At 38.2% G+C, this 25,818-nt stretch overlaps 1 protein-coding gene across 1 annotated transcript in view; it reads right to left on the reverse strand.

The window, feature by feature from the left end:
- The window catches only part of LOC126336333 (uncharacterized), a 257,872-nt gene that overhangs the window by 225,614 nt on the left and 6,440 nt on the right, over positions 1–25,818 (reverse strand). Inside the window, exon 3 of the mRNA XM_049999896.1 lies at positions 10,044–10,168. Coding sequence (XP_049855853.1) covers positions 10,044–10,168 — 125 coding nt within the window. The remainder of the gene's footprint in view (positions 1–10,043; positions 10,169–25,818) is intronic.

The following is a 25,818-nucleotide window of genomic DNA, read 5'->3' on the forward strand; positions in this document are numbered from 1 at the left end:
GGAAGAGGGAACAAGACTTCTGGTCTGGTAAATATAGGGTTATAAATACAAAATCAAATAGGGGTAATGCAGGGATAGGTTTAATAATGAATAATAAAACAGGAACGTGGGTAAGCCACTACGAACAGCATAGTTAACACAATATGTAGCCAAGATAGACACGAAGCCCACACCTACCACAGTAGTACAAGTTTATATGCCAACTAGCTCTGCAGGTGAAGAAATTGAACTAATGTATGATGAAATAAAAGAAATTATTCAGATAGTGAAGGGAGATGAAAAATTATTAGTCATGGGGGAATGGAATTCGATAATAAGAAAAGGAAGAGAAGGAAAAGTAGTGGGTGAATATGGAATGAGGGTAAGGAGTGAAAGAGGAAGCCACCCGGTAGAATTTTGCACAGAGCATATCTTTTTTATTTATTTATTTATGTCATGTTCCATAGATCCTGGAAGTGAGTGAATCGCAAGGATATGCAATGTGTCAAATTTTACATAGTTCAAGCATAACTTGTATAAATACATACAATAAAGATACAATATAAATAAAATTAATAGATAACAGCACAGTCAATAGACAGACTTCCCTTAGGGGAAAGAAAGGACAGGTGTACAATCGCACACACACACACACACACACACACACACACACACACATATCCATCCGCACATACACAGACACAAGCAGACATATCAATATATATATATATATATATATATATATATATATATATATATATATATATATATATATATATATATAACAAAATTAATCACACCATTTATACAACACTTGCAAGTTTAGTGATTATTACATTTTCTTTCATATATTCATCAATGGTATAAAAAGATTTCTCTATCAGGTACTCCTTGAGAGTTTGTTTGAATGCTGACAATCTATTGTTAAGGCATTTGATGTGTGATGGGAGAGCATTAAACAGATTAATACTGGAGTATTAAGCTCTTGTTTGAATCATAGTGAGACTTCGCAATTCAATGTGCAGACTGTTTTTGGTCCTTGTGTTATAATTATGAAATTGGCAGTTATCTTTGTAGATAGAAGGGTTATTATAGAGAAAGGTCAACAAAGAAAAGATATACTGCGAGGTGGTGGTAAGGATCCCCATCTTTCGAAACATGCATCTACAAGAGTGTCTGTGATGGACACCACTCATTATTCTGATGGCTTTTTTTTGTGCAGTGAAAATTTTGTGCGAGAGGTTGGTTCCCCAGAATATAATAGCATATGACATTATTGAATGAAAATGGCTGAAGTAAGAAGCCTTAACGGTATCTACATCAGCCACTAAAGCAATAACCCGTAGTGCAAATATTGCTGAGCTAAGTGTTTTGTAAAGATGAAGAATGTGTGTCAACCAATTACATTTGCTGTCTATATAAGAACCCAGGAATTTTGTAACCTCAACTTTTTGTATTGCTTGATCTCTACACTAAATGTTAATTTCTTCCAGATTTCTTTGCAGAGTATGGAATCTCATATAAAGGGTTTTAGCTGTATTGAGTGAGACACCAATTGAAGAAAACCAATTTACTATATCACTGAAAACTTAGTTTGTAGTTTGTTCAAAATTGTTGTCTGTAAAATCATCAATTAGAATTGTAGTGTCATCTGCAAAAAGAGTAAATTTACTCTTTGTATCAGAACAAAGTGGGAGATCATTAATGAAAATGAGAAACAGCAGTGGACCCAAAACAGAGCCTTGTGGCACACCACAACTTACTATGCCCCACTCAGATGAGGCAGGTTCTCCGGATGTGCCATTCAGCATTAAAGTTTGCTTTCGGTCTTTTATGTATGACTGGAGTCACGAACCAATGGTACCATCCAAACCATAATATTCTGCTTTTTTCAAAAGAATTAGGTGGTTTACACGATCAAAGGTCACAAAAGTACCTACTAGAGACATCTTTTTGTTCACGGCTTCCAGGACTTGATTGGTGAAAGAGAATATTGCTTGTTCTGTACTAAGACGAAAATTAAACTGACTTTTGTTTAGGATATTGTAGAAGCTATTGACAATCAACCTGTGCATCAGTTTTTCAAGAATTTTTGAAAAGATAATTTGTAACATTGACTTTCTTGCCTTTTTTAAAGAGTGGTATCACTACAGCTAGTTTTAGCGTGTCAGGGACAACTCCTTGCAGCGAAGCATTGAATATGTTGCATAATATTTATAGCATCATTTCAATATTTTACAGGAAATATTGTCCACACCTACAAATCTTTTATTTTTTAATGAGGTAATAATTCTTTCAATCTCCCCCTGTGGGGGATCTATTACTGATAGTTTTCTGGAGAAGAGCCAATGACTCATCCACAGAACCTTTACAGCCTGTCTTCTCTGCTACTGACAAAAAGTACCTGTTGAAGATTTATGCAACCATTTCAGGTTTCTTTACAATATTGGTACCTTGTTTAAGTTATATGGGTGTCCTGTTCCCCGTTTTTTTTTTTTTTTTTTTTTTTTTCTTCTTCCCCCGCCAGTTTCCCACTTTATGACATTCCAAATTGTTTCTATTTTATTGTCAGACTTATCAATTTCAGACTTAATGCACATATTTTTTGTCTTATTTATTACCTTCTTAAGGATTCTACGGCAAAGTTTGTAGTGCTGACGTTTTTGTGGATCATTACAAGTTCTGAGGGCATTATATAGCACCCTCTTTGTTCTGCAGGATCTTTTTATCCCTGCAGTGATCCATGACTTATTGATAGTGCTTACATGACTGTTTCTAATTACTTCTTTTTTAGGTAAAGTGGCCTCAAAAATAGATATAAATTCATTTAGAATGGTATTATACTTTTTTTCACATCTATCACTGAAAACTGGACTCCAATCTATCTCTTGCAGGCTGTTGTTGAAATTTTTGATGGTTTCATCATTTATTATCCTAAAAGATTTCCAAGAATTCTCAGAACTGTTGCACAGATTGATGTCAGTGAAAGTAAGCAACTGACCTCCATGATCAGAAAGGCTAAGAACTGGATGTACACTAATATTGTTGACTCTTGACTTAGGCCCATCTATAAATATATTGTCAATCAGACTTTGGCAGTTCTGGGTAACTCTAGTTGGAAAATATACTACTGTCATTAGATTATAAGAATCAACTAGATGTTCTAAATCTGCTTTAGCATTGCTTTCATTTAGGAAATCTACATTGAAATCACCTATAATTATTAGATCCTTAGATTTTGAGTACACATCAGTGTTCCCTGAGGGAGCTCTGTATAGTGCTTACACTACAACTGTACAGTCACTTACAGTAATTTCTACACCACATATTTCAATATCTTGTTCAATACAGTGACTTTTTAAATCTAATGTAGTATATGATACGTTATTTTTTAAGTATATTACTACTCCACCACTCTTCATGATATATCTACAGTAATGTGCTGCTGGACAGTAACCACTGAGCTGTAACATTTCGACATCTCTTATGTGGTGTTCACGAAAGCATAGAACATCAGCATCCTTTATCTCTTGTGGGTCATCTAAAAGAACAGAAATTTCGTTAACTTTGTAAGTCCTCGTACGTTATGGTGCAAAATTGTCATAGCTTTGGTATTTGCTGAGAACGGTTGCTTTTGCCTAAAAAAAGTACTTGTGGGCTTAGAAACAATATGCTCATTATTAATTACTTCGCTGAAATTCTGAACTTGAAAATTAGTCTGATGGGATTACTGGGGCCATTTAAGGGGAATAGGTTCCGAGTGGGGAGATATTTTGTTGATATCTTCCATGATTGATGCATGTAAAAGAGTACCTAATCCTTGTTTACCTGACCTGTTAAGGTGCATGCCATGTCTGGTAAACAACTCTCTTTAAAAATTACTCGTATCTACAACATAAGTATTGCTAAATTGTTTGCAAGTCTTCGCTAATTTAGAGTTATTTTGAATAACAGCTTCATTTACACAGGATTGTGGTATTAAGATATGTATCTTTGGAATATTCACAACAAATAACTTAGAATGCTGAAGAGCCATTAATCTGTAAACTTGAAATACATTCATTATATTTAGCGATTTCACTTTTGCACTTCACACACACTATTTTTTTTTTCACTGCATCGCTATAATTCATTTTAGCAGCAAAATCGCGTACACCCATATTTGCCGCCATCTTGAAAACTGTTAATCATAGCTAACACTTGGTTTGAGACTCATGAAAGAACGTTATATACGTGGAAGAGGCCTGGACGCACTGGAAGGTTTCAGATAGATTACATAATTGTAAGACAGAGATTTAGGGACCAGGTTTTAGATTGTAAGGCATTTCCAGGGACAGATGTGGACTCTGACCACAATTTGTTGGTTGTGAACTGAAGAAACTGAAAAAAGGTGGGAATTTAAGGAGATAGGGTCTGGACAAACTGAAAGAACCAGACGCTGTAGACGGTTTCAGAGAGAGCATTAGGAAACAATTGACAAATATGAGGGAAAGAAATATGGTAAAAGAAGAATGGGTAGTTTTGAGAGATGAAATAGTGAAGGCAGCAGAGGATCAAGTAGGTAAAAAGATGGGGGCTAGTGGAAATCCTTGGGTAACAGAATAGATAATGAATTAAATTGATAAAAGGAGAAAATATAAAAATGCAGTAAATGAAACAGACAGAAAGGAGTACAAATGTCTCAAAAATGAAATCAACAGGAAGTGCAAAATGGCTAAACGGGGATGGTTACAGCACAAATGTAAGGATGTAGAGGCATATATCACTAGGGGTAAAACAGATATTGCCTACAGGAAAATTAAAGGGACTTTCAGAGAAAAGAGAACCACTTGTATGAATATCAAGAGCTCAGATGGAAATCCAATTATAACCAAAGAAGGGAAAGCAGAAAGGTGGTAGGAATATATAGAGGAATTATACGAGGGCAATGTACTTGAAGGCAATATTATGAAAATGGAAGAGGAAGTAGATGAAGATGAAATGGGAGATATGATATTGCGTGAAGAGTTTGACAGAGCACTGAAACACCTAAGCCAAAACAAGGCCCCGAGAGTAGACAACATTCTGTTAGAGCTCTACCACCTGGTGAGCAAGATGTAGGAGACAGGAAAAATACCTTCAGACTTCAAGAAGAATATAATAATTCCAATACCAAAGAAAAACAGGTGTTGACACATGTGAAAATTAATGAACTATCATTGTAATAAGTCACGGCTGCAAAATACTAATATGAATTCTTTACAGACAAATGGAAAAACTGGAAGAAGCCGACCTCAGAGAAGATCAGTTTGGATTCCGTAGAAATGTTGGAACACGTGAGGCAATACTGACCCGACAAGTTATCTTACAAGATAGGTTAAGGGAAGACAAACCTATGTTTCTAGCATTTACAGACTTAGAGAAAACTTTTGACACTGTTTGCTGGAATACTCTATTTCAAATTATGAAGGTGGCAGGGGTGAAATACAGGGAGCAAAAGACTATTTAGAATTTATACAGAAAGCAGATAGCAGTTATATGAGTTGAGGGGCATGAAAGAGAAGTAGTGGTTCGGAAGGGAGTGAGACAGGGTTGTAGCCCATCCCCGATGTTATTCAATCTGTATATTGAGCAAGCAGTACAGGAAACAAAAGAAAAATTATGAGTAGGAATTAAAATCCATGGAGAAGAAATAAAAACTTGAAGGTTTGCCAATGACACTGTAATTATGTCAAAGACAGCAAAGGACTTGGAAGAGCAGCTGAACGGAATGGACATTGTTTTGAAAGGAGGATATAAGATGAACATCAACAAAAGCAAAACGTGAATAATGGAGTGTAGTTGAATTGAATCAGTGATGCTGTGGGAATTAGATTGGGAAATGAGACATTTAATGTAGTTTATGAGTTTTGCTATTTGGGGAGCAAAATAACTAATGATGATAGAAGTAGAGGGGATATAAAATGTAGACTAGCAATGGCAAGGAAAGTGTTTCTGAAGAAGAGAAGTTTGTTAACATTTAGTGTAGATTTAAGTGTCAGGAAGACTTTTCTGAAAGTATTTGTATGGAGCATATCCCTGTATGGAAGTGAAACATGGACAATAAATAATTTAGACAAGAAGAGAAGAGAAGCTTTTGAAATGTGGTGCTACAGAAGAATGCTGAAAATTAACTAATGAAGAGGTACGGAATAAAACTGGGGCAAAGAGAAATTTGTGTCACAACTTGACTAGAAGCAAGGATCGTCTGATAGGAGATGTTCTGAGGCATCAAGGGATCACCAATTTAGTACTAGAGGGCAGTGTGGAGGGTAAAAATCGTAAAGGGGGACCAAGAGATGAATAAATTAAGAAGATTCAGAAGGATGTAGGTTGCAGTAGGTACTTAGAGATGGAGCAGCTTGCACAGGATAGAGTAGCATGGAGAGCTGCATCAAACCAGTCTCCGGACTGAAGCCCACAACAACAACAACAACAACAACCTATTTGATATAAGCACCTGATAGTAGCATATTTTATACTGTCTGAAAATATCTCCTGTTATAGTGATGTGTTGCATATGTGACTGAAAATACTGTACATGTGAGAAGGCATCAAGAGCGCCATCTGACAAGATCACACGACTCCTGCATATCAGTCATCACAAGGCCAATCTGAATCAGTTGTAATGCAATGTGTGGAGTACACGGTAAGTGTACTTCTGGTACTTGGGCTGATATTGCAGACTCTATTTGTCATAAGCAAAACACTGATACGGCATGAACTGGATTTCACATTGGAATATGGACTTCAGTTAACTTCCATTGTTTCTGAGGAGTATCTTCTATACATCTTTTGATGTAAATAAACCGGGTGAGTCACTGCTAACTCCAAAGTAACTCACATTTTACAAAAAGGGAGTTAATTACGTTCTTAATTCCTCTGAAAGAGTGAGGAATAATTGTAATTTTCCTGTATGTGTGATATAAGGCTTCTTGCATATATTTTATTGTTTTATCCCTTAGAGTCCATGCCAATCTACTGAGGTACCTCAAGGAGTGATTATTAAATACACAGGGCACTTGGCTGCTATCCTATGTTATTTCGCCATTTTCTTTAATAACAAAGTACTTGAATTCCTTAACTGATTTCCTGATTTCTCTTATAACTAATACCCATGTAGATTTGATTTATGATGTCAGTTATTGGATTCATATATTATATAGAGATCTTTTTACTCATTTTTCTTCATATAATATAGTATTTGTAGTAATATGGAATAAGCACCATCTGGCCATTTCAAACAACTTCCTTTTCCTTGCATTGATATTTTGATTTCTTTTATAATTTAGAGCTTTCATGGTGTCTTGTAAATACCATACATTATTGTTTTCTTAGGATTTTCTTCGATTAAAAGGGTAACACAGGAGTATATTTAATAATGAATAAAAAATAAAAAAAATAAAACAGGAGAATGGATAAGCTACTGCGAGCAGCACAGTGAACGCATTGTTGAAGCCAAGATAGACATGAAGCCCATGCTTACCACAGTAGTACCAGTTCATATGTCCACTTCCTCTGCAGATGATGAAGAGTTTGAAGAAATATATGATGAGGTAAAAGAAATTATTCAGACAGTTAAGAGAGACAGAAACTTAGTGGTCGATGGGGAACTGGAATTAATTAGCAGGAAAAGGAAGACAAGGAAAACTAGTAGGTGAATATGGACTGGGGTTAAGGAATGAAAGAAGAAACCTCCTGGTAGAATTTTACACAGAGCATAACTTAATCATCACTAACACTTCATTTAAGAATCGTGAAAGAAGGTTGTATACATGAAAGAGACCTGGATATATAACGATAATAAAGAGATTTAGGAATCAGCTTTTAAAATGTAAGACATCTCCAGGGGCACATGTGGAGTGGGATCACAATTTACTGGTTATGAACTGTAAATTAAAACTGAAGAAAGTGCAAAAAGGTAGAAATTTAAGGAGATGTAATCTGGATATACTGTAAGAAACAGAGGTTACAGAGAGTTTCAGAGGGAACATTACAGAACAACTGACAAGAACAGGCAAAAGGAATACAGCAGAAGAAGAATGAGTAGATTTAAGAGATGAAATAGCAAAGACAGCAGGGAATTAAGTAGATAAAAAGATGAGGGCTGGTAGAAATTCTTTGGTAACACAAAAAATATCAAATCTAACTGATGAAAGGAGAAAATATAAAAATGCAGTAAATGAAGCAGGCGAGAAAGAGTACAAACATCTCAAAAATGAGATCGACAGGAAGTGCGAAATGGCTAAGTGGAAATGGACAAATGTAAGGATGTAGTAGTATATATCACTAGGGGTAAGATAGATGTCACTACAGGAAAATTAAAGACACCTTTGGAAAAAAAGAGAGCCACCTGTATGAATATCAAGAGCTCAGATGGAAAACCAGCCCTAAGCAAAGAAGGTAAAAGTAAAAGATGGAAGAAGTATATAGAGGGTCTATACAAAGGCAATGAATTTTGAGAGCAATATTATGGAAATGGAAGAGGATGTAGATGAAATAAGGTGGGAGATATGATACTGCATGAAGAATTCAAGACAGCACTGAAACAACTAAATCGAAACAAGGCCCCGGAGAAGACAACATTCCGTTAGAACTACTGATAGACTCGGGAGAGCCAGTCCTGACAAAACTCTTCCATTTGGTGAGCGAGATGTATGAGACAGGTGAAATACCCACAGACTTCAAGAAGAATATAATAATTCCAATACCAAAGAAAACAGCATGACAGGTGTGAAAATTACCAAACTATCAGTGTAATAAGTCACGGTTGCAAAATACTAACATGAATTCTTTACAAACGAATAGAAAAACTGACAGAAGCTGATCTTGGGGAAGATCAGTTTGAATTCTGTAGAAATATAGCAATATGCAAAGTAATACTGACTGTATGACTTATCTTAGAAGATAGGTTAAGGAAAGGCTAACCTATGTTTAGAGCACTTGCAGATTTAGAGAAAGCTTTTGACAATGTTGACTGGAACACGCTCTTTCAAATTCTGAAGGTGGTAGGGATAAAATACAGGAAGCAAAAGGCTATTTAGAAGTTGTGCAGGAACCAGATAGCAGTTATAAGAGTCGAGGGGCATGAAAGGAAAGCAGTGGTTGAGAAGCGAGTCAGACAGGGCTGTAGCCTATCTCCGATGTTACTCAATCTTTATATTAATCAAGCAGTAAAGGTAACAAAAGAAAACTTGGAGTATTAATTAAAATCCAGGAAGAAGAAATAAAAACCTTGAGATTCACTGATGAAACTGCAATTCTGTCAGAGACAGCGAAGGATTTGGAAGAAGAGCTGAATAGAATGGACAGTGTCTCAAAAGGAGGATACAGATGAACATCAACAAAAGTAAAATGAGGATAATGGAACGTAGTTTAATTAAATCTGTGCTATGCATGGAACTGGATTGCCATTTGGATGTGTGTTAAGGGACCAAGGACACACAGACTGTAAGTTTGTAGAATGCACCGGATACTTGATGAGTATATGAATCTTTTCATGTAACACCTATCTTTGTGCGTCATATACTTCCAAACAACAGTGCTTTGAAACCCAATGAGTTATTAAAGTCAACCCTGTACTTTCATTGCAGTATATTTAAGACTGTTTCTGTAACATTATAAGGGAAGTTTTGGGGAAGTATCAGAACTGTGTATGAGAAAGTGCATTAAAACTGGAGTTTTTCTCTCTATTTAAAGTTGCATGGACGTGTGTGTGTGTGTGTGTGTCGTTATTGAGTATAGATTGTGGGATACCTTGCAGTGGTGTCAACTGTCTATGAATGAATACATGAAATGAAAAAAAAAAAAAAAATTGAATAACATGAAAATCAGACACTGGTAACAGTAATGACTTGCTGCAGAATGACAGTGCTGTAAGTAGTCATTCTATTAACCATACAGGAAACAAAGAAAAAACTTTTTTATTAACAATAAAAATATGACCCCTTCAAAATTTTTAGTATGCTACTCTATCAAAACAGTCTTTTGTTGTGTAAAATTAAATGGATTGCAAGTAAATTTAATTGAAGTTTAAACTTTACTACCTTGGTAAATATTTTCTTCTACTTGCTGAACGAGATTTGTTGAAAATACCATGCAAAGATGCAACCAGTGCTTTCTCCTTTGGAGTTGATATCTTAGAATTCCTTCTTACACATCTGTCTGGCTTCTGTAAAGCAAGAACTTACTTTACCTCCTAATAACACAGGATACTAAAAATATGAGGGCTGCAGCAAAATTTGGCATGTTAGGAAAAGATGCAGAGCTTTTAGTGGAAAAGAGATTAGGATCACAATAAACATGCATGAATATTCATATTAAGACCTTACTCTCAATAGTTGCTCCAGTCTCCTATTTACAGAGAGATCAAGTTTCCATTGGCACTTGACCTTATATGCACATAATTAGAAAACCAACTGTTTTTCTCTGTTTTTAATTAATAAATGTGGAGTCTGTATGTGAAAGACAAGTGTAAATTTCAGGACGGAACTACTAGAAAAAATGAGGAAAGATAACTGTAGCTCATAATGTTGTTGTGACCCTGACTGTATGCATTTTGGTGTCTGTGTGATTGTGTGTGTGTACAAAGGGCATATTTAAAACTAGAAAAAAAGGGCAGTATCTTGAAAGTTAACAGAGTATATGCACTGTTATATCTATTTATGTATGCACCAATATTTTTTGTATCTGTAGGTCTATTATACATCTCCACGATGATAAAAAAAATCCCAGAGAGGAGGGCTGTTGACAATTGTTGACTGTGCAAAAAATAAATAAACAAAATTAATAAGGAATGTAGATGACCATGTCTTTCATGCTTCCTACTGACAAAGAATCAAAAGGCAAATAATAAGTACTGTAATGTAATTGTTGGATACCCTTTGTGAGAAACTGCATGCTGTATTTTATGAGAAACATTTGGCAATGTTCTAAACTTTCCAGTATACTGATCTAAGCAAAGCCCATTGTATGTTATAAATGAACTCATTCTGTTTATGAATGGGTAATTCGCCAAAACACAAATGGTCCATAAGTAAAAATTATCAATATACCGTAACAAACCTTGTGGTTGATCATGAATGTCTTGTTTAGAAATTTATTGCCAGTAATACTTATAAATAAAATGTTTGTTCAGTAAACAATATAACATCTACTTTGATTAAAGGAGCAGCTGTCTCCATTCTGATGAATTTCATAAGACTTCACTGGAAATGTTAAAAGGTATATCTAACAAAAACAATGAATAGTAGTAAGCTAGTTCCACACTACTGACTATTCTTTCTGCTTTTAAGGAATTCACTGATGTGTTTACCAAAAAATTAGTGAAGTTGGGGCACCACAGCACCATAGCCAAATCTACACTTAAAAATGCATATTTGTGTTTGTGTGACAGTACCATGATACATGTTTGGGGTAAGACACTCCTATCATCCGTACTTGTAGGGATGATGGTGAAGATAGATAAGTAGTACCATATAAGCAACTCTAGGACACCAGTAATAATCTCAACCAAATTTGGTGCCTACGTGACTCACTATCTGGAAAAAAGATATACTGTTGGGTAAGACACCGTAGCAGCTTGAGAGTGGAAGTGGGTGTGAAGGAGATGGCATGTGAAAATTAATATGGCATGATTTACCACATTTTTAAAATGATAAATGGATGTGTGCTGGGAAAGTAAAATAATAGAAAAATACACTGATGTCCTAAATTAAAGCAACAAACAGCTACTTCCCCAACCTGTGTCTAATTCATAATATAATCATACAAGCTGTCAACAGATGTCATTATCATCATGTTCTTCATGGTAGGTAACATTGTGATCAACGGACAATTACATCAACAATAACGTCAAGACACCTGTCAAGCAGGATAGTGTTTGTAAGGTAGTCCCACATCCACAATCACTGTATACACAGTCTCAGATTGTGCAGTATGGCACAAAGAAGACGCCTATTCTCTGCTGTGGAGGGCCATAGCAAGAATGGAAGCAGCAGAGTTGGAAACTGATGTGGCCTGGTGGCTTAATGTGAATTGTTCTGTTGTTTATCAGACGAGGTGACAGTTTAGAGAGACCAAAACTGTATCCCGGAGACCAGGACAGGGCCAACCACATGTGACATTAGAAAGAGTGGACCATTATTTGGCTGGAAGGGCACGATGGTACCACCTTAGTACTGCACTGCAACTGGCATCTGACCTCGCAAAATCCCCGGAACATGTTGTATCAAGACAAACAGTATACAGAAGGCTTCAGCAGAGTGGCCTTTATTGTTGGAGACCTACTGAATGTTTACCTGTGTGTGTCTTCACAGAAGGGAATGTCTAGAGTAGAGCCGTCAACATGCCACCTGGATGCTCGAACAGTGGGTCAATGTTCTTTTCACATATGAGTCCCGATTTGGTCTGGAGAGTGATTATCGACGGATTTGCATCTGGAGGGCATGTGGAAAACAATTCAGAATCCATACATTGTGGGAAGAGACTGATATCGAGGAGGATCCCTAATGGTTTGAACAAGAAATATGTTAACCACTCAAACACCTCTTTGTGAAATTGTATAATTGAATCAGTAAGATTAACTGCTGTCAGCTGACAGGAACCGTGAGGAGATCCTGGGATCTCATGCACAGTTATTGTGAGGTGCTGCAGGCCCAAACTTTGCATTGACAGACAGTAATGTTCAACCTCACAGAGGTTGATGTTCTATTGGAAATGGAAGATACTGCACAAATCACGTGGCCTGCTTGTTCTCTCAATTTGAATCCCACAGAGCATGTCTGGGGCGCACTAGGGAGACAGGCTGCTTCATGTCAGCATCTACCAACCATTCTCCAAGACTTGTTAGCAGCTCTGCAGGAAGAATGGACATTATTGCTTCAACATCAGACTGATGGCATCATTCACAGAATGTCCCATCATTTTCAGGACTGTGTTGGTGCCAGAGGTGGTTACACACCCTTCTGAGCACATTAACCAGGTGTCAGAATGTGTGTGCAAATCTGTTAAGTTGAAAAAAATGAAGAACATTTGTGTCTACTGTTATGCATGTTGCAGCTCATTATGTTTTGTATTCTTTTCATTGTTTCCACTTTGCTACCACCTGTTTACACTGTTCTGTGGCAAAATAAATGCAATCTTGCAAATTTTCCATTTGTTGCTTTAATTTTGGTCACCAGTGTACAATATATCTAATGTGTTCCCAATGGCATTTCATCATAAATTATGGCACACAGATTAACAAATGGTGCATGACTGACATGTTTATTTCAACACAAAAAATTTAGATTCAGAATTGGTTCTGGAAGGTTTAAAAGTTTCACAGATATCATGAAGCATTACATATTTTTAAAACTTATAATCAACTGAATTAAATGACACAAATTTTAGGTCCGTAACTCATATAGTTTTCATGCATACACATTTCAAGTTTTCAGAATATGCTAACAATCACACAATTTTAGAAACTTTAAAAATTAATAATTCAAAAACACAATGGCCAAAATAGTTATCAGAGGTAGAAGAAAATGACAAAGAGAAACAAAATTATAAATCATCAAGGTTCAAATTTACTTTTTTAGTGATTGATTTCACATGGAATGGTTCACCCCTGTAGCTTTGTGGGGAGTGTAGGTGATTGTCATGTGGAGAACCTGGGCCCAATTTCCGACAATGCAAGAATTTATCCTTGGTGAGAGGACTAGAACAGGACACTCTCAGCCTTGTGATACCCACTGAGCAGCTACGAGGGCTGTTGAGAAAGTAAGTTCTGATCAGTCACAAAATGGAAACTACTGTGAAAATCAAAAATGATTTATTTGCAACAGTTAGCTACACCTTCCAGTTTTGTCTCTACATAGTCGCTGCTGCAATGTAGACATTTGCAGTAGTGTTGTGTCAACTTTCCAACACTCTCTTTATAGAAGGCAGCCACTGTGCTTTCTGCCAATACTCTACACTAATCTACAACTCAGTGGGTGTGCCAAAATGTTGTCTACAAAACCAGCGTTTCATGTGAACAGAGATGAAACCAGGGGTAGCCAGTTATGAGCTGTACTGTGGGTGATCACGCACTTCCCATTGAAAATGGTGCAGGAACATCCTCATTGCCCATGTAGAGTGTGGCTGAGAATTGTATTGAAGAAGGAATCAAATGACAGTTGTGTTACATGGGCCACATGACATCAGGCAAAATCTCTCACCAGGCCCTTATACTTGGTAGGAGTCTCTATTTACTAGGTATCTTTTTTTGCTCACTATGCACTCAGAACTGAAAAGAGCGACATGACGTGATCTACAGACATACAGACACTGCCCAAGACATCTGTGCAAAGCTTCATCAGATTTTCACACTGATTTCCATTTTGCAAACAGTTAGAACTAACTTTCTGAATATCCCTCATATTTGAAGCAAAATGACACCATTGGCTGAGGATAACATGGCAGTCAGTTGATCAGTCCCGACAGACCTGTCTGTGGCCTGAGTGGCACAGCTTTACTTCTGCTTTCACAGAATGACTCCTTAACATTTAACATTTTTTATACTGCCCATACCAACTTAAAAAAGGCTTATAAACTGTATGGTGCCTGCAGTATTCACCAAAATGTATTTATTGCTTGTCATCAAGAACATCAAAATAAGACTTTTACAGTCTATTCATAAAGAGATGAACAAAGGCTCCTTAGATCTGAATCGGCAGACATCAGTATAAGCCAGTCGATTTGGCTTTAGTTTTGTGACTGCCCACTGACAATCTGTTTGATATAATGCATAGCTCTGTGAATTTAGCCATGTTGTGAAGTAATGGTCAATCTGTGTTGAGCTGCACCCTAAATTAGTATTTGACTTAATGAGTTAATGAGAGATGGGGAAAGGGTACCACTTTGTGAAGTGGAGCTAGAAAAATAATTAATAATGTCACTGAATGTTGCAACAGGAGAGAAAAAATAATAGTGCTCCACCCTCTCTCTTAGCTGGTGACATGAACAGTATGTACACAGGAGCAAGCTTAAACTCACTGGGAAGAATTAGGAATTTTTGCAAAGTTAATTCCGGGAAATTACGAGAAACTCATAACAGACAAAATTATTGTTGATGCCGCTGAATCAGAGAGTAGTGACGATAACAATGAATTGTGCACAGACAAGGAATACAATGATAATGATTCTGAGTGCTTCATGTGTTCTTACAATCCAGCATTACACATTTTAGTATATGTTCCAAATTTTAATCATCCTGTTTATTGCCACAATGCAGGTTTTACTACTGGTTTTTCAATTTCAAATTTTCTGTGGGAACTGATATGCAACTTTTTAGACTTTCCCAGTGTAGTAAGTCTTGAAGGTCTCTTCAGGTTTTCTGCCAGACCATAAAATCAACTTGATTCAATATTTCAGCAATCCAACTGTTCGTCATCTGCAGGAGAACACTGCTGTTGCTGAGTCCCACTGAAAACTGATACCAACACTGCAGATCATTGTCCTGTATAGGTGTCTGTAATGTACATGGCATTTATGCTGCCCATCACAGTTGCTGGTCTGTCTTGGAGGGCAGCAACTGTGATGGGTGACGCATGTGCTGTGTACAGTATGGACAGCTATATAGGATGACAATTTGCAGTCTTGGTATCAGTTTTCAGGTATGAAACCATCAGTTTCTATAAGTTTAAATATGTCCCTTCCCAGTTTTTGTTTTCATAGACGTGCAATACACAGCAGTTGACAGCTGAATTGGCTGCCAGTAGGAGGCAGTGTCAATGTCGCTTCATCTACATCTACATCCATACTCCGCAAGCCACCTGACGGTGTGTGGCGGAGGGCATTGTGAGTACCTCTATCAGTTCTCCCTTCTATTCCAGTCTCGGATTGTTTGTGGGAAGAAAGATTGTCGGTATTCCTCTGTGTGGGCTCCAATCTCTCTGATTTTTATCCTCGTGGTCTCTTCGCGAGATATACATAGGAGGGAGCAATATACTGCTCGACTCCTCAGTGAAGGTATGTTCTTGAAACTTCAACAAAAGCCCGTACCAAGCTACTGAGCGTCTCTTATGCAAAGTCTTCAACTGGAGTTTATCTATCATCTCCGTAACGCTTTCACGATTACTAAATGATCCTGTAATGAAGCGCACTGCTCTCCATTGGATCTTCTCTATCTCTTCTATCAACCCTATCTGGTACAGATCCCACACTAGTGAGCAATATTCAAGCAGTGGGCGAACAAGTGTATTGTAACCTACTTCCTTTGTTTTCGGATTGCATTTTCTTAGGATTCTTCCAATGAATCTCAGTCTGGCATCTGCTTTACTGATGATCAACTTTATATGATCATTCCATTTTAAATCACTCCTAATGGCTACACCCAGATAATTTATGGAATTAACTGCTTCCAGTTGCTGACCTGCTATATTGTAGCTAAATGATAAAGGATCTTTCTTTCTATGTATTTGCAGCACATTACACTTGTCTACATTGAGATTCAGTTGCCATTCCCTGCACCATGCATCAATTCATTGCAGATCCTCCAGCATTTCAGTGCAATTTTCCATTGTTACAACCTCTCGATATACCATAGCTTGGAGCATAAACTGATATGGCAACACACAGGTAGTGCCAGAACTGTGAGAAATAGGTGTGGCTTGTTTTCCCCACACCCCTTCACAACTTGGCAGGTGATGTAATGGGGTTCGGTGGACTCCCTGCACACACCTCTAAGAATTTGTTCATCTCCCTGTAAAACGGCTACAGTTGGTATATCTGACACCTGTTCAAAAGCAGTTCAACCCCACTCTCAAGTTTAGCATGTAGTTTTCTTCTAATGAGGTGCAAACACTCTTTTAATCACAGAAAACTACTACATACAGCTGAGCAATGAAGATAAAAGTGAACCTGCATTTTCAGTGGAGTTTGTGTGTTTGTGAACAGTTGCTTCAGAGGCAAAAACAGAAGGGATTTCTGCATTGCATTGCGACCAGGGACAAAAAATGGGTGCATTATGATAACCCTAAATGCAAAAAATTATGGGGATGAAACTTCCTGGCAGATTAAAACTGTGTGCTAGACCGAGACTCGAACGCAGGACCTCTGCCTTTCGCGGGCAATTTCTCTACCAACTGAGCTACCCAAGCACTACTCACGCCCCGTTCTCACAGCTTTAATTCCGTCAGTACCTTGTCTCCTATCTTCCAAACTTCACAGAAGCTCTCATGCATACCTGCTGTGAGAATGAGGTGTGAGTCATGCTTGGGTAGCTCAGTTGGCAGAGCAATTGCCCGTGAAAGACAAAGGTCCCAAGTTCAAGTCTCGGTCTGGAACACAGTTTTAATCTGCCAGGAAGTTTCATATCAGTGCACACTACACTGCAGAGTGAAAATTTCATTCTGGAAATGATGAGGATATCCCGAACATGCTTCCACATCAACGGCCAAACTGAATATTCATGGATCCCGGATCATTCTCTGCATTTGGTGAGGCCAACTCGGTGTCGTATATTATTAGGTGTTGAAACCAAGGGAAACAATCACAGACAGTGCCCATTATCGAATGCAATTGGTGTGTTTGAGCAGAGCATTAAAAGACAAATGGCCGCAAACAGCAAGAGGCACGATAAAGTGATTTTGCAGCACGACAACACTCGACCCCATGTTGCAAAAGAGATCAAAATGTACTTGGAAACGTTAAAATGGGAAGTCCTACCCCACCTGCCATATTCTTCAGACATTGTTCCCTCTGACTATCACCTATTTAGATCAGTGGTGCATAGCCTGGCTGACCAACACTTCCAATCTCATGAAGAAGTCACAAATTGGATCAATTCGTGGATTGCTTCAAAAGATGAACAATTTTTTGATGCAGGATTCATACACTGTCCGAAAGATGGGAGAAAGTAATGGACAGCAATGGAAAATACTTTGAATGATAAATGTGTAACCAATTTGTTTCATCAAAGCCACAAATTTTGGGGAAAAAACAGTGGAAACAAAGTTTTACACCTTGTATAAAGTGTCCTTTCAATCTCATGCCATCTGTGCATGGCCACTTTAATGTAAGAATGCTTGGAAGCACAAGAAGTTTGTCACTAAATTAGCGAATATCGAAGTGACATCATTCAGACACACCAAACACTGAAGACCTACCTCATAATGAATGCAACCAAACACAACAGGTGATACTGCTAACTATCTGCTGATGTGAACCCTGCATGGGAGAAATTGAAACTTGCATTGGATCACAAGAAGCCTCCTTTTACAACACACACACACACACACACACACACACACACACACACACACACACACACACACACACACAACCACACACACACACACACACACACACACACACACACACACACACTACAAATTTTGATTCGACCATTGATATTTATATTTAACGTAAATCACTTAAAGGTGTACAGTGTCAGTTCAACACTTCATTACCCGAATCCACTCATGTTTCTTTAAATTTGGTGAATTCTATGATCCAGATAAGAGATGTAAAATTACCAATTTGTAGATACATGACAATTGTGAAGAAAGTTGTAGATCTTTAAAATCTGGAAATTTTGTGCCCATTTCAATTTAAATGACTATAATTCTGGTTGTAATCCTGATGCAGCTATAAAACTTGTATCACTGAAAAAGATAATGAGTAGAGCTTTACAATGATATGTAACATGGTATGTTTCAAACAATTTTCATATACAACGTTATTGATCTTAATGTTACACCTTGAATGTAAGAAAACCCACCATTTTCATTTTTTTAAAGTATACTGAGTATCCTCCCCTACACTACCATAAACATGACAAATGCAGTAAGCAACTATGTATCCAGTTCTATTATCATTTTTAAATCTAACCTAGTGAATTTATGGCATGCTATGAATTGTCATCTACACTTGGTTTGTGAAATTTATTTTGTATTTTACTTCTGATGTGACCAATGACATACCATGCAGTGCCACATTTGGCAATTATATCAAGTTTGACTATTGAGACTTAAAACAAAGTCTGATAACAACAGCCAATAGCAGTCACTATTATTCTGACCAATTGGTGGACATTTCTTACTGTGTATAGCCAATCAGAGAGACTTTTATTTCAATCAGTCATCTTTATCCTGTTTTATGGATGTTGCTTGTTTACACAAACTGCAGTTTGTATGTGTTGTGAAGTAATATTAAGTAGCTGGACATAAAAAATTTATTTCAAGTTCAAATTGAACTGCTGCACTCTCTTTAAACAAGAAAGTACAATAGTACAGAAGAATCTGAGGAATTAAATGTAGAAAAAAGACAAAGTGAATATTTGCAGTCAAAGAAATCCAAATAGCCATGCAATGTTTAAACGAGGGTACAAGCAATGGACTTACAGCTTTGCTGATAGCCATGGAAGAAGAATTAGAGAAATTGCGAGAAATAATCACCCAGATCTTAATGCAACAGGCATTATGAAGATAGGCTTGCCACTATGCAAAGTTTTGAAAAGCTCAGACAAGTTAATGACACCTCGTAAGTGTTACTTTTTAATCAGAGGTGCGAATGATATTTATCACAACAAAACTTTATGCGCAACAAGTGTTCTGAAGCAAATAATAAAAATAATGCCTCAAGCACATTTCCACATTGTCAGTATTCCACAGAGGCATGATTTGATGAAAAACTTGTGTGTAGGCACTGAAATTGCTATGGGAAACAGGATACACAGATAAACAGTCAGAACATGGAGCACTTTAGGCACAGTCTCCACATGAATGCATAAGGGAAAAAATTATGAGTGCCAAAATATTTAAATTCATTAATGAGTTGTCTGTAGAGCAAAGAACTCCAACCCGAATTTCACCAAAACAAAAATTGTCTGCAACAGCAGAGTCACCAGCGGCAGTTGCAGAGTTATCATTATTACCAGTAACAGCAACAACAGAACAACGGCAACAGCATTAACAACTATCAGCAGCAGAGGAACCACCATTATAGACAGCAGATCAACAACAACTACTCGTAGCAGCAGAGGCTCTGTCAGCATCTGCAACAATAGCAGAAAACCAGCAGCAGCAGAAGCGTCACCATCAGTTGATCTATCATCATCAGCAGCATCAAGAGCATCTAGTCCAGCAGAAACAATTAATCAAGTGCTATTCAGAAGAAGAGTGATACAGCCATCATGCCTGAAGGATTCTTTTTCTGCCAAGCAGCCTTAAGGGGACTCCGAAGCAAGCAGCTCACCAAATCTAGGTGTCAGTCTCTTAACTTAACTGTATCAAAATAAGCAAGGATAAGGCAACAAACTGTATGAACTGGAAGTCATTTTAAATCTTAATCTTAAGGAGGGCCAACGGCCATGCAGTGGTAACACCGGTTCCCGTCAGATCGCAGTTGTTAAGCACTGTTGGGCTGGGCTAGCACTTGGATGGGTGACCATTCACTCTGCCGAGCGCTGTTGGCAAGCGGGGTTCACTCAGCCCTTGTGAAGCAAACTGAGGAACTACTTGACTGGAAAGTAGTGCCTCCGGTCTTGGACCTGACATACGGACAGGAGAGTGGTGTGCTGACCACATGTCCCTCAATATCCGCATCCAGCGATGCCTGTGGGCTGAGAATGACATGGCGGCCAGTTGTTTATTAATGAGCAATGCCTCCAAGACACACAGATTTGTTGAGCAAAAATACCAGACTTTGATCTGACAAGTGCTTTTTCAGGGAAACTTATAAATGTGGAGGTATATGCGTCTATATTAGGGGTAGTAAAACTTAGCAAGGTGAAGTCTGCAGAAAAAATTTGAATATTGTATATTTTAACTGACAGACTGTCAAACTATCATTGCCTGCATCTACAGGTCCCCATCAGGTGACTTTACCATATTATTAGGCTCTATGGGTGATCTTTTACATGAATTGAGAAATAGTTCAAAATGCAACAGAGTTCTTGGTGGCTTTAACATTAATTTTAACAAAAGTAATGAGGAAAAGGTGCAATTATTTAATCTGTTTAGCTCATACAACATGCAGCCAACTGTACAGGAAATTACCAGGTAAGAGAATGGATCTAAAATAACAGTTCATCAGATTTTTATCAACAGACAAGACCATGACTATAATGTTGAAGTAACAGATACTGGATTTCCTGATCATATAGCATTAAAATTATGATAAAGAATGGGAACAATAAGAAATATACAAAAAATATATATCACGAAGACTTGTTAATGCTGACACCATAAAGGTTTTAAATAGTATGCAAAACGGATGCACTGGGACAGAGAACAAGCTGATGATGTAGACAAAAAGTACAACACATTTTTCACTGATTACAAATATTGCTATGATGTGGTATTTCCATTAGAAAGAATTCAAGTCAAAGAGAAGTCAAACACATAGGTAACACAAGGGATTAAAAAATCATCAGTCACTCTTAGAAACTTAATCAGACATGTCAAAATGAACGCAACAATAAAACCACAGTATAGAAAATAGAAAAGGGTCTGCCGGAAAGTTTTACAAGCAGCAAAAAGGCTAAGCAACGATTCATATATCAACAGGGGAAACAATAAATCAAAACTGATTTGGAAGGTTATAAACAATAGCATAGGTAAATTGAAACTAAGTACTTCAAAATCAAAAGTGAGGGTAAAGTGACAGAAGATACTCAACAGATCAACAGATTGTCTCTGTGCTGAATGAACATTCTGTGAGCTTTGTGTATCAGTGTTCTGTATTAGGCCCTCTATTGTTCCTGGCATATATAAATGATCTGCCAAACCATCGGTGCCAATAAAGTGATGTTTGCCGACGGCATGCACATTTTTATAAAAGGATGCATGGAGGATGACCTAGAGCAGAAAGTCTCTAAGGCAATAGATGAGGCAGGAAAATAGTTTAGGGATAATGCTTTGGTCATAAATAAGGAAAAAGCAGCATAAATGAATTTCAGTAATATTAAAAGTAAAGATAGAGGCAGTGCAAAAGCTGAGTTAGGTAACTATGCTATTGCACAAGTTCCAGTCACAAAATTTCTAAACATGTGGGTGGATAAACACATGAGGCGGGAGAAGGATGTAGAATATTTGAATAAAAAGCTAATTAAATGCTGTTCTGTGCTAAGAATGCTTCAGGACTGTCGCAGTATTGAATCAATGTTGTGTGCCATTTGTGCTTATATGAACAGCTTGCTCATATATGGTAAGATCTTCTGGGAGAATACAGGAATGGAAAAACAAACTTCCAAACTTAAAAAAAGTGCTGCTGGAATAATCAAAGCAGCTCACGGTAAGACCATCATGAAGGAAAATATTAAAAGAATTTATAATAATGATGATATTTCCTGGATTAGACATTTATGAAGGTGTGTGCTTTCTGAAAACTCAGCCAAGAACTTTCAAAACTGAATAATCAAGTTGATAACTACAAAACAGAGATGACTTTCACAGAGCCACTGACAAAAATGCCCTTTACCAAAAAAGTGTACATTATCAACCAGAAGTACTTTTTAGTGAATTGCCTGCTACATTACAGAAAAGTAAAGAATTTCATGAATACAAATTAGACCAACACAATTTTTAATAATGCAAAGCTTTGATAACATTGAAGAACATCTGAATATGAAAAAGTAAAATTATTTACATATACTGATGTAAGACGATCATAATTTTATGTAAAATTGTAAACAACTTAAAATTACGACATTTTATTGTAAAAAACCCTGACTGTGATTTGACTATATCCATATACACTCCTGGAAATTGAAATAAGAACACCGTGAATTCATTGTCCCAGGAAGGGGAAACTTTATTGACACATTCCTGGGGTCAGATACATCACATCATCACACTGACAGAACCACAGGCACATAGACACAGGCAACAGAGCGTGCACAATGTCGGCACTAGTACAGTGTGTATCCACCTTTCGCAGCAATGCAGGCTGCTATTCTCCCATGGAGACGATCGTAGAGATGCTGGATGTAGTCCTGTGGAATGGCTTGCCATGCCATTTCCACCTGGCGCCTCAGTTGGACCAGCATTCGTGCTGGACGTGCAGACCGCGTGAGACGACGCTTCATCCAGTCCAAACATGCTCAATGGGGGACAGATCCGGAGATCTTGCTGGCCAGGGTAGTTGACTTACACCTGCTAGAGCACGTTGGGTGGCACGGGATACATGCGGACGTGCATTGTCCTGTTGGAACAGCAAGGTCCCTTGCCGGTCTAGGAATGGTAGAACGATGGGTTCGATGGCGGTTTGGATGTACTGTGCGCTATTCAGTGTCCCCTCGACAATCACCAGAGGTGTACGGCCAGTGTAGGAGATCGCTCCCCAAACCATGATGCCGAGTGTTGGCCCTGTGTGCCTCGGTCGTATGCAGTCCTGATTGTGGCGCTCACCTGCACGGCGCCAAACACACATACGACCATCATTGGCACCAAGGCAGAAACGACTCTCATCGTGAGTGGAAGACGGCCTAACGGTGTGCGGAACCATAGCCCAGCTTCATGGAGACGGTTGCGAATGGTCCTCGCCGATACCGCAGGAGCAACAGTGTCCCTAATTTGCTGGGAAGTGGCGGTGCGGTCCCCTACGGCACTGCGTAGGATCCTACGGTCTTGGCGTGCATCCGTGCGTCGCTGCAGTCCGGTCCCAGGTCGACGGGCACGTGCACCTTCCGCCGACCACTGGTGACAACATCGATGTACTGTGGAGACCTCACAGCCCACTTGTTGAGCAATTCGGCGGTAAATCCACCCGGCCTCCCGCATGCCCACTATATGCCCTCGCTCAAAGTCCGTCAACTGCACATACGGTTCACGTCCACGCTGTCGCGGCATGCTGCCAGTGTTAAAGACTGCGATGGAGCTCCGTATGCCACGGCAAACTGGCTGACACTGACGGCGGCGGTGCACAAATGCTGCGCAGCTAGCGCCATTCGACGCCATTCCTGGTGTGTCCGCTGTGCCGTGCGTATGATCATTGCTTGTACAGCCCTCTCGCAGTGTCCGGAGCAAGTATGGTGGGTCTGACACACCGGTGTCAATGTGTTCTTTTTTCCATTTCCAGGAGTGTACATTGTTAACATATGAATAAAGAAACTGAATTGAATCTTCCAGAATGTGTGGCAAACAAGGGTCCTGTAAGTATTACTGGAAGGAAAAATTTGCAGCAAATGTTAAAAGCAAATATCACAAATTCCATCAACCCCTGTAGGTGTAGTCTCAGTTGTACTAGGTACTTTCATAGGAGATGTAAAGGAATATGAAATAGCATCTGATCTGTCAGTAGGTTCTTTAAATATGGCCCTTCAGCACATGGGTGAAGCTCATGTGAAGAAAAAGAAGCTTCAACATGAGGAAAACTACCCAAAGCAGTAATTAAAAATGTTGCCTGTATTGGAGCATAATTATGTGGCACAGCTGGAAAAACAAGAGCACAAAAAATGCAGAAAGCAAAATCACATCCCAGAAAGCTAAGTGTCATAACGCAGACAGTACACCCTGTGCATGACAAATTACAAATTTTAATTGTAATTCCAAAGTGTCCGCAACTCGTGGTCTTGAGGTAGCATCTCGCTTCCTGAGCACGGGGTCCTGGGTTCGATTCCTGGTGGGGTCAGGGATTTTCACCTGCCATGAGATGACTGGGTGTTGTGTCATATTTATCATTATCATTCATCCCCATTACAGTTGGAGAAAGACAATGGTAAACCGCCTCCATTAGGACCATGCATAGTACAGCAGTGCGGGTCTCCCACATCGTTCCCCCATGCCCTGTCAAGAAGCATGGGACTTTTCCAATCCCAAAGAATTGGATTATAAGGAAAACAATGAAAGTATTTTCCACTTCCAATTACATGGTATGGAAAGCAAAACAGTTTGTAGCAGCACATGGTATAGTAGAGACATCATATCCAAAGCCATGTAAGACATTGTGTGAGCAAACAGTTCAATGAGTACATGATTCTGCTTGTGATGATAATATCCCCTGGGTGATACCAGGGGGTAAAGATCATTTGTCTGTGAAAGAAAATGGAGTTAGAGTATGTAAGCAGAAGCAGCTAGTATTCCAGAATTTTACTGAATTGTGTACATATTTCTAAGACACGTACACAGATGTAACAATTGGATGGATTATCAGAATTTTGTGATTTGTGGCCAAAGCACTGTGTCCTTGTCAGGGTCAATGGCAAGCTGTCTGTATATATGTCTCACACCAGAATTCTAATGTTTGAAGGGTGTAAATTATAAGAACAAACAAAGTGTCAAGAACAAAAATTACCATCATAAAAACAATGAGTAAAATTTATAACATGAATCCTGCTCTTTCAGTGTGTTTCTTAAGTGAGCATCCCTCTTATCTGAGTGTGGCAAGATTGACTGACCTATTTGGTATGAATGGCACTGACAAAATTATGCTAAAGTGTTGGTTAACTACAGGCAGTGTAGTTCTAGAGACATACAATTTCATTCAGGTGTTGGCATAAAGCTCCTACTGTACTTATTTATTACACAGCAGCAGTCACAGTTCTTTAAAATCACTAATGAAGAACATACAGTAAATTAATACGTTGTTGTTTGCAGTTCTGCAGAGAATACTCCATCATTCAATCAATTACTTGTAGCTTAGTTCTGAGATGCAAATACTAATAAAATACACCATGAATGTGTCACATGTGGAAATATATGACTATGTTAAGTGTGTGTGTGTGTGTGTGTGTGTGTGTGTGTGTGTGTGTGTGTGTGTGTGTGTGTGTGTGTGTGTTTATATTCGTTCCAGCACAATTTCATCACATACAAATGAACACATGAAAACCATGTTCACAGTTGTGTCAGTGGT

Source organism: Schistocerca gregaria, chromosome 2 (assembly GCF_023897955.1).
Source record: "Schistocerca gregaria isolate iqSchGreg1 chromosome 2, iqSchGreg1.2, whole genome shotgun sequence".
Taxonomy (NCBI): Eukaryota; Metazoa; Arthropoda; class Insecta; order Orthoptera; family Acrididae; genus Schistocerca; species Schistocerca gregaria.